This window comes from Lethenteron reissneri, chromosome 24, assembly GCF_015708825.2.
Source record: "Lethenteron reissneri isolate LAM-NWPU_2019-01 chromosome 24, ASM1570882v1, whole genome shotgun sequence".
In the NCBI taxonomy this organism is placed as follows: domain Eukaryota; kingdom Metazoa; phylum Chordata; class Hyperoartia; order Petromyzontiformes; family Petromyzontidae; genus Lethenteron; species Lethenteron reissneri.
The window spans coordinates 10,344,387-10,357,454 of record NC_083802.1 but is presented as its reverse complement, the minus strand read 5'-3'; the positions used below and the strand labels follow the sequence as shown (position 1 = coordinate 10,357,454).

At 50.9% G+C, this 13,068-nt stretch overlaps 1 protein-coding gene across 1 annotated transcript in view; it reads right to left on the bottom strand.

Annotated features, from left to right (window-relative positions):
• Positions 1–11,202, bottom strand: part of LOC133346571 (uncharacterized) — a 45,239-nt gene extending 34,037 nt beyond the window's left edge. The window contains exons 1-3 of the mRNA XM_061558229.1: positions 10,899–11,202; positions 8,490–8,822; positions 5,741–5,816 (exon numbers count right to left, since the gene is read on the bottom strand). Coding sequence (XP_061414213.1) covers positions 5,741–5,816; positions 8,490–8,509 — 96 coding nt within the window. The 5' untranslated portion in view covers positions 8,510–8,822; positions 10,899–11,202. The remainder of the gene's footprint in view (positions 1–5,740; positions 5,817–8,489; positions 8,823–10,898) is intronic.
• Between the last annotated feature and the right edge of the window lie 1,866 nt (positions 11,203–13,068).

Here is a 13,068-nt window from a genome sequence, read left to right as displayed (position 1 = left end):
CAAACTCGATGGTACGCCCTCGCCTTGTAGACATCTCATACGAGAGAGGTCACATTTTTTCCCCCTCTCTATAATTTACTTATCAAAAGTATATTTCTAGGAAAAAATCTAATTGATCTGAAATAGCATTGCTTCCGTTACAAAATCCTATGGATGTGTGCAGACAGCCGTTACAATTCCAGTCGTTTGATCATTTCCCCGGCAAGAAGCCAATGAGATATTGAGTCTTTTTTTTCTTCACAAGGAAGCCTTGAGTATTATAAGTTAAATAAAGAGAAGAGGGGATGGAGAAAAACCCCTCAAATAATCATGGACAATTAGTACAAAAGTCAGTCAATATGATGGCACGAAAAAAAGGGCCTTGCTTTACATTTGTGGAAGCTGACCAACATGTTTTTATTTAAGCAACACATTACATCAAAATAACTCAAACGCAGTCAATTAAAGTTCCGTATAACATTTAAAAGTTTTAGTTCAATACAATATGTTTGTAGTCGAATGTGCAAACACGCCACAGCTGTTCGTGTGCAATCCTTTGGGAGGATGCACTGACACCAAATCATCTGTCTCTGATGATGAACCTACAACTGGCATCATTTCTGCTGTGTTCATCTCAGAAAGCACCTCTGTTGGGGGGGTTCCTGTGCTCATCTAATTAAGTGTCCTGCAGAACCACAGAGACAAAGATCCCCCGTATAGCTTACAGAGGCTGTTGGGGCAAGTGCTGTTGTGAGCACCTATTGCACTGCGCCACGAACCGGGAGACCTTCAATCAGTTCCCACTCATGGCCAACACCGCCAGCGAATATCTGAACCGGTCTCCTCAACCTTTAATGAGTATCTAGAGTGGCGTGGAAACATTAGCACCGGGGAGACAAAGGCGGCCAGGTATAGCTCAGGCCACAACAACTCCCTCATGTGGTGCATTCATAAGTGGAGATTTCTGGACCCATGCGATGAAGAGCTTCATAGCTCATCGGGTTCTCCCAGCTGAAATCAAATGTCATTGCCTTTTGAGCTATGCATGCACGGAGACCCTGCAAACCCTGCCACTGAACCAGAGGCGGAGTTTAACGTCTATATTGGGGGTGGCATGGGTTTGCTTTGTCCCTCACATTCGGAATCGCGGGTGAATATAATGACTTTAGTTTTAATCTTAATTGTAAACGACAGAAAATAAATGTATAAAAGTGTTCAGCTTGCCTGGGGTGTTGCCCCCACGTGCACCCCCCCCCCCCCTCCCACAACTCTGCCCATGCACTGAACCCAGGGAAAGAAAACAATGTTGGATGCCAACCGCACAAGTCAATCATCCGCTCGAGGCTCGGCTGCGGAGTTACCTCTATGCGCAGCGCAGCGCTCCGCGTGCCGAATGGCGATTCGAGCCACTGACGCCGCGGAGGAATATGACAATCTCGTCATCGCCGCAAACACGGCAAACCACAAAAGCGGTTTTAATGACGGCTCCAATTTCCTCCTCCTCCGCCCCTCGTCATCCAGAGGGGGGGAAATGATGCTGAGGGACTGCAGCCACCTGTCACCGTGTTGCCAATTGACCGGAATTAAGAGATGAAAACACGTTGCGATTTACGAGTCACGCTGTGCAGAGAACGACGATAATTCAAATGCGAGATGAGGGCGGGTGTCACGCATTAACTGAGGTAACGAGTGAAATGTACCGGTTGTGTCAGGTATCTTGTTGCTCCTGTATTTAACCCAATGTGCACGGCACATCGGCTCCTCGTTTGAAATGCAAAAAAACTGCATTCAGTGCAATCCTTATTCTGTAGTTCAAAATAATCTGTTTTAAAGGGCTGTTTTACCACTTTTATTTTGCCATTTTCTTTCTTTTGCAATCACATTTATTGTGGTCATATACGTTGCCTTTAGTAGCAATTCACCAATAAATTGCAAAAATAAGCTTTAAAATACAATAAAGTGCAATGTCAAATATTTAGTTAAAACATTCATTGGCTGTAAAATAGCTCATTTGAACTACACATGTGAACTTTGATCTTGTGACTGATGCAAACATCAATTGATTCAATTGCTCTTCGCTGCATACATTTGTACGCGTTAAATAAAACTGGGTTTATGTTAGAATTGCCCTCGTGGGAGTGGTTTGATAACAGCGACCACTTTCCTTGTTCCTCCTGAGCATCATTCCCAAGATCTAAGCACCCATTCATCAGCAAGCGCGCACACGATACTGCGGAAGCACAATCTTACAACATGAGCTTTGCAAACACGATATCACGTGTGATGGGAAATCAGTTTTCCGTGACTTGCTGTTGACTACAACATTTTAAAATATCTCGCCATCCACAGGCCAGGGCATGAGCTCAGGCAGCTTGGTGGGGAATTTAGGACATCCAAAACATTAAAAAGACGCACAGTCCTGGCATACAAGTCAGAAGATCCCTGGTAGAAGTTCAGGGAGCTCACGAACAGGCAGCCTTGAGAGGGAGGTTGAAACCCCCTGTGGGGAGGTCAGGAGGTCATGGAATTGCCAGTGCAGAGGTCAGAAACACCAGGCAGAATGGTAGAGAGAAGAGGGGGAGGAGGATGTGAGACCAGGAGAGAGGAAGTAAGATCCTTGAGATTTTTTTTTAAATGCACAATAAGGAAATAGGGCGATATAGGCCAGGTTGGAAATCGTGGACTGGGATGTCAAGATACCTGAAAAAGTGGTAAAAAATACGAAGGGGAAGTCAAAATTCCCAGGTACAAAGATGGGAGGCCAGGAAATGACTTTTGAAAGCCCAGGCGGAATGTTGAAATGCCCCGATGGAAAGGTTTGAGAGATTCGAAGAGGAGGTCTGGAGTACAGGGGTGGGCATTTGGGAGGCCTGGCACAAAGTGTGGGAGGCTCAGTGCAGCTGGGAGGTCCGAGGGGTAGAGGTCACGGCTCACACCCAAAACTCCCAGGATCAGCAAAATCCAGAGAACGCTCTTGATTTTGTCAACTCAGACAGCTGCCCACCCTGCCTGCAATACCAAAGTCAGGTGTGCATGTCCGAACGTAAGAGGCTAAATACAGCGATGTTTAATTATAGATAGACATGGCCAACACATGGACATCCCAGGTCCCCTGAGCACAATTTAATCAGGGGGAACAAAAGGGGTGGTTTTAACGGATACGTGATCAAATATGGGATCTACATTAAACGTGCAAAGAAAGCGACCGATCGACATTTGCCTTTCCCTGCAAGGCTCCCGGGCATCTCTGGGACCCCTTCGATGCTGTGTTTGTCTCGGACCATGGGGTACATACACCAGTTGCACCTGATGGGTGATTTGTCCGTTCGTTGGTGACAGCACGCAAGGAACGTGTATAATCATGATAAAGTACGATTGCATAAGTTTTCGCGGCCGTGCCGGGCGCCTCTCCGCTGTGACTTTATATTGCGCCGGCGCGGTGTCCGACGTTTCGCTGCCACGCTTTTTGGAGTTAAAACGTTGAACGTCATGCCAACAAAAACACGCGGTACAAGCCAAACGCACGCACGCACGTCGAGAGTGCGCGGCGGGTTGCTCGCGTCGCGCACGCACCTCAGCGAAAAACTGCCGCCGGCAAGATACCGCGCTTTCTCGCTCACAGTCGACTACCGGCGAATGCAAGCGAAGCGCGCGCGCAACGTTGGAACGAATGACGGCCAAATGGGCTAACAGAAATGTCACGCGAGCATCACTTTATACCTGCAGCCAACTCGGCGCGGAGCAACCTAACACCACGTCCCCAAACGTTCCCGAACACCGTTGTGCAACAGGTAATGGCTGTTGATCGCCGATTGAGATTGACACGTGGGAGTCGGTGCGTCTCTCTTGAACCCCTGACACGGGAATGTGCAGGTAGCTGCCGCCGCCGCCCCGGTGCCCGCGCCGTCAACGCCGACGTTTGTTATTTAATAACGCGTTGCTCGCGCCCCCCATTTATCTCTCTCGCAAAGAACTCCTTATGTTAGCGATTGCGATCGATAAGCAGAAGGCCGTTTTTTGAGCACCGCGTGCCATAGGCTGCATTTCACAAAACACGGGCTGTGATATGTCACATGTAGATGTACTGCGGTCCTGTACAAAAGACAAACATCCCCCATATAGCCTTAACAGACTTTTGGGGCAAGTGTTGCTAGTGAGTGCCTATGCAGGCCGGAACATCACACAGGGGATTGGGTGGCCAGCACCACGCCCGCTCACCTTTGTCTCCCCAGTGGCGACGTTTTCACATTGCACCAGGCACTCATTTGAGGCTGAGTCGACATTGGGGTTCAGATAATCGTCACTGGTGTTAGCCGTGCACGGGAATCGAACTCGGGTCGCCAGGTTCCTAGTGCAGCGCGCTAACCACTACACTACTGCTCCCCACATACAAAGACAAATATCCCCCGTATAGCCTTAACAGACCGTGGATGACTTACTTTATCCAAAGACACGTAACGATGAAGATTCGCGCAATTTCTAGAGCGGCAGGCTCCCGCGTGCAAGCGCTGCACTCGAGTGCAAGTCCCAAGTGTGGGGTCGACTATTGGCCGGAATAACAGAAACTCTGGGCTACGAATACGATGAAGGTAGACAGGAGTGGGCCCCATTGCACTCGTTGCACCAGAGCCCATGCCAACCACACTAAGCCCAGGGTTTAATGTCAGCCAAAACTGCCTGAGGCTGGGCTCCTGAAAATATTATTTGCCGAGCCCACTCCCCCACCACCCCGTGACTGCGGGGTGGGTGGGGGAACCCGAGAGATCGGGGGACTCCCAGAAAATATATTCCATGAGAATGTCAGCCCTGGCTATGGCACTAGGTAGACTCAGCTACTGGGGAGACCCATCCCACCATTGCAGTACGTATGTTGAACTTCTTTCGCACCGTACGTAAGCCAACCGTGATAATCGGAGGTGTGGGGGAAGGACAAATAAACGAAACACAAAAAGCAGTTATAAAGAAATTCGTTATTCGAGTGCGTGGGAGGTCGGTTGCGTCAGGCGAAGACCAAATATTCTCTGCAATAAAAACAGGTGGAATTCCCACCACTGGTTTGGGACCCACAACAGAAACGAGCACAGCTCGCTACTAAGAGGACACAGCCTCTTAGTAGCAAGGGGGTGGTGGAGGGAGCTGACACCGCCACCCCTCCCCCTGCTGAAGGTTCAGCCTCCCTTATACATTCTTAAAGTCATGATGATGGTCTTAATACCGTAATAATGATAGTGTTAATGGTGATGACGGTGGTGGCAGGAATGTTAGTGATTATAATGAGGGTCATGTCCCCCCCCCCTCCCCAACCTCCTTGAGCATTTGTATCCAACCCCGCAAACAAGTCACGCACGTCACAGCGTGGGTCGTACCGCGGTTTTTAATCTCAGCTGGAACAACACCGCCGCCGTCCCCCGAACGTCGAGTGAGAAATTCAGCCAGTGGCTGCAGCGTACACGGCTTGCCACGTGGTGAGTTGAGCGGCCCTTCCGATTGCCAGTTTCAAAGGCTGGTTTGGCGTTGACCCAACCCATCATCCCTCCGGGGGTCGGGGGATCAATAAAGTGCCAACCGCTTTGTGGGGAAATCAACGGTGGTTTCGTGTATAGATAAACTGGCCCCTGCCACCGGAATGAGGAATTCCCACCACTGACTCGTGACTCTGAAGGAGGAGACGAGAGGCACCTCAATTGCTCGTTTGAGCAGGAAATCGCACGTGACTTGTGTTCGTTTGCTGTATACATGTACATACAGTACGTTGCCTTACCTCGCCACTGAGGACGCAGAACGAGAGGAGGATCCAGAGAGCGGGCATGGCAACCCCGATGGCAACACCAACATCTCTGCAACACAAACGTAATCATCATCATCATTTCCACGTGTCATCCCAACTGAGTTGTTTTCACGCGTTTTGTTTTTACTTCGACGTTTGGGGGTTGTTTGGGCCGACACCAATTACTTTGCATGTGAGGGGTGGTTTGGTTTGGTTTGTTGGATTATTTAGTTATGAGAGTAAAAACCCACGCAAAACAACCGGTGGAGAACGTAACAGCACACTCCACGCAAGAGTCGCGAACCCAGGCTGCCCCTACCCCGCAGTATCTTGCTGTGACGGCACACAAAGTGCTGTTTACACCACCGCCCTTTGCCAACCCCGAGCGAAGGGCACGATAGGTTCGGAGCCACGCGGCTACAGCGCGCACTTTACAAGTCGCCTTGTTTAAACTTCCATTATGTAAGCGCATGCCACAGATATACAGCCGCGCATTCCACGCGCACGAGGGATAACGCGGCGAGGGGGAGGAGGGAGAGAAGACACCGCACCTTGCTGATATCTACAGGTGAACGTGACATAAACGGGGTCCAACTCACTGAGAGTTTACCACACACAATCAGCACAATCAGTGCGCACTCGCTGTCAACGTGGATTTTTTTAATAGATATCTAGTACCGCTTTGGTATGTATGTGTTGACACGAAGCTCGGCAAAACGTGTTAAATAAAACGAGGGTCGGTTAAGAGTCCGTGCACCATAATCATTGGATTGTAAGAGGGCAACTTCCTTCCACCTTGTGTTCTAAAGTAAAAGTGCGAGGTGGGCTGGGCGGTTGTGAGTCTTACTTTGCCGGAGCGTCTTATGATCCGCAGAACACGCTGCGTGTACGTGTGAGAGCGCCTTTTTGAACATCTACGACTGCCAAATAGGCGGCTTCCCTCCTCCAGCAGTGAGTAATTAGGCCTTACTTCATCGCACCGGTCAATGCGGGTTGGTGAAAGCGGTGGGGAGGGGGGGAGCACGAGACGTGACAACATCAGCGGTGGAGCGGTGGCGCAGTGGTTAGCGCAACGGCGATGTGAACCCTCCGACACGAATTCTATTCCAGGCCGCCACGGCTCACGTCAGTGACGAGTGATTTCCCTTAACCCCAGCCCCTTTGGCGTACCCCACCCGCCCTTCACCGCCACCCGAACTGACAATCGTGGTGAAGTATGGTCAAACAACCCACCCCCCCCCCCCCGTGATTGACATGAAGTTGGAGATGACTTACTTCATCCAGCAGTGGAATGACAAGCAGCTGTACATTAATACTTTATTAATGTTGTCCTTCCCCCGCACCTCCGAAAAGTTCAACAAACATACATATTTATTTTGTCACTTTGCTGAATCATGAAGTTATTGTACAACAGCAATAAAACTTTCTGCACGTGCAATGTGGCTGTGCGTTTCGTTTCTACGTGTGACAGACACACAGACATGCAACAGCATCGCTCCAATAGTTTTCAACACATAAAAGATTTTACACATAGCCCTTAGCCAGACTGCACGCACCTTGTAAGATAGCCCAGCGAGTCAGAAATGCCCCAACAGTCTACATATAAATCATCCTGTCGCATTGTTAAACCAACCGCCAATCACTATCGTTCTTATCCAATCAACACGAGCAATTCATAGCTCAGAGTTACAATATGTATGTATTCTTGAGAAATCCGATGAGCTCTGAAGCTCTTATCACAGATGTCCAGCTACCCAACCAACTACCACAATACATTATTAGCCACCCACCGGCTATCCCAGGCAACTAAAGTCATCCTCAAGTAAACCACCGCAATGTTAACCAGTCACCAGCTACATAACCAATACTCAACCAGGCACCTGTATGTAATTATGCAGCATTCACGAACACAATTACTACTCTACAGTCAACATGCAGCTCTTAACCAGTCAACAACTACCACAACTCATGTGACTGTTCTAACGTTTAACCAACCTCCGAAAGTACATTCCGAACCAACCATTTGACATTCTCAGCAAAGCAACCGTCGCGTAACCAACTCCGATTCATACCCAGCGAACACAAATGAATACCTCTTCACCGGATAGGTAGCGCTTGGAAAACCGTTCACCGATACCAGCAGTCCGAGCCAGGACAACTCTTCTCGGCCAGGCAGCCGATTCCAACATTAAATTCAACATGAATGATCATACAGGACTGCATTACTACTGCGTAGCTACTCGCGCTTGTGGCTCTATCATCCTCCGATGTTTGTTTGTTGGACACGATTTGCGATCGTTCGGCGAAATCTCCTTCACAGAACTGAAGAGCAACTCAACTCAGTTTCCTCTGAAAACGCCCCCCCCCCCCCCCAGCACGTGACGCGAAACGTCGGACAAAGTCACGCCGAACTACAGCCAGACACCCACACATCGTCGAGAAATACTTTTCTCAGCAACTGCTGTTTGTGTTCAGTTTGTTATCTTTCCCCCCCATGCCGCACCTCCGATTATCACAGCTGGCTACGTACGGTGCGAAAGAAGTTCAACACACACACATGCTTCGATAACAATCAAAGTGACACGATTCATTCCGAAAGCCATCCCAGCGACAGCGCTGGCCGTGTAACAGTGAGCAGCCGCGTCTCGCTGCGCGCGCGCGCACGTGAGTGAGAGAGAGAGGGCCACCACGTGTCGCTCTTGAACCCTACGCGTGGTGCGATCGTCCCGGTGTGCCGCCTTACCCTGAGCTTTGCCACGTCATGTTTGCCCCCAGGTCCCTGGCTGACGGCCCTGCCGCCTTCTCCTGCGCTGTGATCTTGATTTTCGGCAGAGCTTCCGCGCGCCCTCGGGTGGGGATGCTTTTTTTGGTCGAGACGACAAACTCCAGAGAGCGCTTTTTTGTCCCCCCCCCCCGCCGCCGCCTGCGCCACTTGCAGCACTCCTCCTCCTCCTCGTCACTCCCTCCTCCTTCTCACTCCCTCCTCACTCTTCCTCCTCCAACCCGGGACCCAGGTTCAAACCCTCGCCGCCGCCAGCTCGCGGACAAGAGGGTCAGCTCAGATCGACACAGCACGCTGGGGGAACACAAAAAAAACAACAACGACAAGAGTTCCGAAATGTCGTCGGTGTTTTGTTTTGGTTCCTTCGACCTTTGCTCCACAATCGCAGTAATCTTCAGGTGTCTCGCGTGGCACGGAGCAGAGCGGCGGCGTTCCGATCAGTGGCCGGGTTCACTGCTCTTGCTCAGAGCCAGCGCACGGGTATTTACTGAACGCGCGACGCATCACCCAGCTCCCCTCTCCCCCGAGTCTTGCACGCTACATCAACGTGACATCAATAGGAGCAATCGTATAAATATCTCTACCCCTATATTCTTGGTTCTTTCGGTAAAGTCACGTAGAAGGGAAATAATAAAATAATATAAATATAAAACAATAACAATTTTCACGACGTTGCAGTCGAAACGTCGTGAGAATTTTTATTTTTAATATTTATTTTATTATTTCCCTTCTACGTGACTTTACCGAAAGAACCAAGAATATGAATCCCTGCAGTCACGAAAGCTTTAAATCAAAATGTATCTTTACCCTCTTCTTGGTTCTTTCGGTAAAGTCACGTAGAAGGGAAATAATAAAATAATAAAACATAATAAAATAATTCTCACGACGTTTCGGCTACAACGCAAGCAGCAGTCCTCAGGTGAAGAACAGGTCTGTCGGGAAGACAGCGTCTGAATGAGGTCTGTTTTTCCGACAGACCTGTTCTTCAGCGTCTGAATGAGGTCTGTCTTTCCGATAGCCCTGTTCTTCACCTGAGGACGGCTGCTTGCGTTGTGGCCGAAACGTCGTGAGAATTATTTTATTATGTTGTATTATTTTATTATTTCCCTTCTACGCGACTTTACCGAAAGAACCAAAAATATGAATCCCTGCAGTCACGAAAGCTTTAAATCGAAATGAATCTCTACCCTGTTCCAAGCGTCACACGGCCGGGGGCTGTCACCCCTCGTCTTCGTCGTTCTACGACTACCAGCAGTCCAGTGTCACTCCTCCAAGTGCCCCCTCTTTTTATCCACGCGTCACTCTTCCAATCGCTGCTCGAGTGTTAACTACTCAGGGGCTGTCACGATCTTCTCAAGCCTCCTACAACTACCAGCCAGCAGCTCCCTACCTGTCCATGACGTCACTCCTCCAGTAGCTCCCTAAATGTCCATGACGTCACTCCTCCAGCAGCTCCCTACCTGTCCATGACGTCACTCCTCCAGCAGCTCCCTACCTGTCCATGACGTCACTCCTCCAGCAGCTCCCTACCTGTCCATGACGTCACTCCTCCAGCAGCTCCCTACCTGTCCATGACGTCACTCCTCCAGCAGCTCCCTACCTGTCCATGACGTCACTCCTCCAGTAGCTCCCTAAATGTCCATGACGTAACTCCTCCAGCAGCTCCCTACCTGTCCATGACGTCACTCCTCCAGCAGCTCCCTACCTGTCCATGACGTCACTCCTCCAGCAGCTCCCTACCTGTCCATGACGTCACTCCTCCAGTAGCTCCCTACCTGTCCATGACGTCACTCCTCCAGCAGCTCCCTACCTGTCCATGACGTCACTCCTCCAGCAGCTCCCTACCTGTCCATGACGTCACTCCTCCAGTAGCTCCCTAAATGTCCATGACGTCACTCCTCCAGCAGCTCCCTACCTGTCCATGACGTCACTCCTCCAGCAGCTCCCTACCTGTCCATGGCGTCACTCCTCCAGCAGCTCCCTACCTGTCCATGACGTCACTCCTCCAGCAGCTCCCTACCTGTCCATGACGTCACTCCTCCAGCAGCTCCCTACCTGTCCATGACGTCACTCCTCCAGCAGCTCCCTACCTGCCCACGGGGTCACTCCTCCAGCAGCTCCCTCCCTGTCCATGACGTCACTCCTCCAGCAGCTCCCTAGCTGTCCATGACGTCACTCCTATAGCAGCTCCCTACCTGCCCACGGGGTCACTCCTATAGCAGCTCCCTACCTGTCCACGACGTCACTCCTCCAGCAGCTCCCTACCTGTCCATGACGTCACTCCTCCAGCAGCTCCCTACCTATCCATGACGTCACTCCTCCAGCAGCTCCCTACCTGTTCATGACGTCACTCATCCAGCAGCTCCCTACCTGCCCACGGGGTCACTCGTCCGTGGCTGTCAACGTCTTCCGAAGGCTCATGCACAAGCTGCCAGAGACGCGGTCACTCCTGTGAAAGGTCAAGGGGACCCAGAGAGACACCCCCGGCTCGCTTTCTTCTTGTTGCTGTGGTTGTTGTCGTTGTTGTTGCTGCGTCTCTCGAATTGTCTTCAGTGTCTGTGTGAGATGTTTCAGCCGAGCCCCTTTGCCCTGCCGGCTTCATATGATGCGGGCGGTGCTCCTCCCGTGCTGCCCGTGCTCCTCGCGGCGCGTGGCTGCGCGTGGCTTGCGTCGCGGCGTCTCGCCCTCATTGACTCGTGCGCTCTGAGTGAGTGTGAGTGCTCCCCCCTCCCTCCCTCCTCTCCATCCTCTCTCTCTCCCCTCTCTCTCGCGAGCCCCCGTCTTCAATGCGCTGTTTGCGAGACGCGAGCTTGAATCAGCGGAGTGGCGCGTTTGGCGCCCTCCCGTGGGGTCGGCGCGGTCCGTTTAATTTTAATTTTGTTTGCTGGAAGCGCTGAGAATGGAGTGAGTGGAGGCTGCTTGCTTGATGTGTGTGTGTATACCGTACGTTGAACTTCTTTCGCGCCGTACGTAGCCAACCGCGCTAATCGGAGGTGCGAGGTGGGGTGGGGGAAGGAGTTGTAATGTGAACCGCAACAGTCCGGAACGTCGTTCCGGGAATGACTTTGGCACTCCGCATCTACCTCGCCTTGTTCTGTACTCACGATGCTCGCTATTGGCATGGCACTCTAGCAATATAGGGTACAAACAGTACAGCGTTGAGATTGTGTTTCTCACTAATACCCCCCCTCCCCCGGCGTGCCTGGAGAAAACCCACAAATACGAGGGGATAACACAAAAATACGCACCAGAATCAGGTCAATACTGTAATAATGGGCACTCCTCATCGTGCAACCACATGCCACAATCGCAGCCGCATTTCCGACTTAGAACGGATCATCACCTGGATTAAATGGGGCATTCATTGATCCACTATTTCTCACGGTGGAGAGCTGTGCCTCAAATATGAACCGTGTGTGCACAGCTCATTCTTGAGATTGTATCCTGTAAGCAAAACAATTCTTAAGTTATATAAAATACACAAATTACTAAAGTGAACATTTCACGAACAATATTTAGCTATCTGTGTCAAGCGAGTGCGTTTTACCGCAAACACTGAGATGGATTGGAGTTGATTGGAAACATGAAAACGCTCTGGCCCTGCGACTGCTCGTACAACAGCCGCTGAACTTGTGTGTTGTGCTGAAGGTTCCCTTCACTGGGAGCTGCAACATCTCACCAAATATAAGCTGTGATTACACTCCATAGGCAAGCTGCCTCTCAGTGAAAATCTACGGACATCAATTACACGGACAACTGTGATTTTAGTTGCGTACACCAAACTGCCACAAGACCCTTGACACGGCCATTGATGTGTATGCGTTTCAATCTTTAACAAAAGCATTCTGCTGTAGCCAAAACAGTCGGATATCATTAACCTGCAAACGATGCGATGAGAAGCAGCGACCCTAGCCTTGGTGGGTAACTACAAATGGAATGAATGCCAGGGCTTAAACGTCGTCGTCTACTTCTTGGCACGTCCCATTGTTTACACTCGGCGTTCCCACTACTCTGCAAATGTGGCTCCGCTTAATTAAATCCAGGAGGAAGTACGCACTGAGCCGTAACAGTGGCCGATCTCCGTGCGGATTCTAAAATCTTGAACTCGGTCGACGCCGCGCTCTGCCGAGGTTCACGCAGATGCAACAACAACAACAACCACACGCCACCCATTCGCCAACTAAGTGGCGGTGACATCAACCCACGGTGCTTGTGCCAGGTCAGGTGCACTTTGAGGCCACGTCAAGTGTCGAAGGCTCGCTGGCAGGAGGTCACGGGACCAAGAACCCAGGTGCCACGGGTTGACCGAACCGAGTTGCGCGCGAAACGACGACATTCGGGGCGATCCCGGGGGTGGGCTTTGACCTGACCCACGTGGACAGTTACCCTCAATCTAAACGAGGCCCGTTGCATTTGAACCGCTTTACATTTAAGTGGGATGGAATGTGTTCCGAGTGGCCCCGCATGGAAACGACGCCAACGCCTTGATGCGCATGTGCCGCGCAGAGCACGGGGCAAGGCTGGACTCACGCAGCGCGCG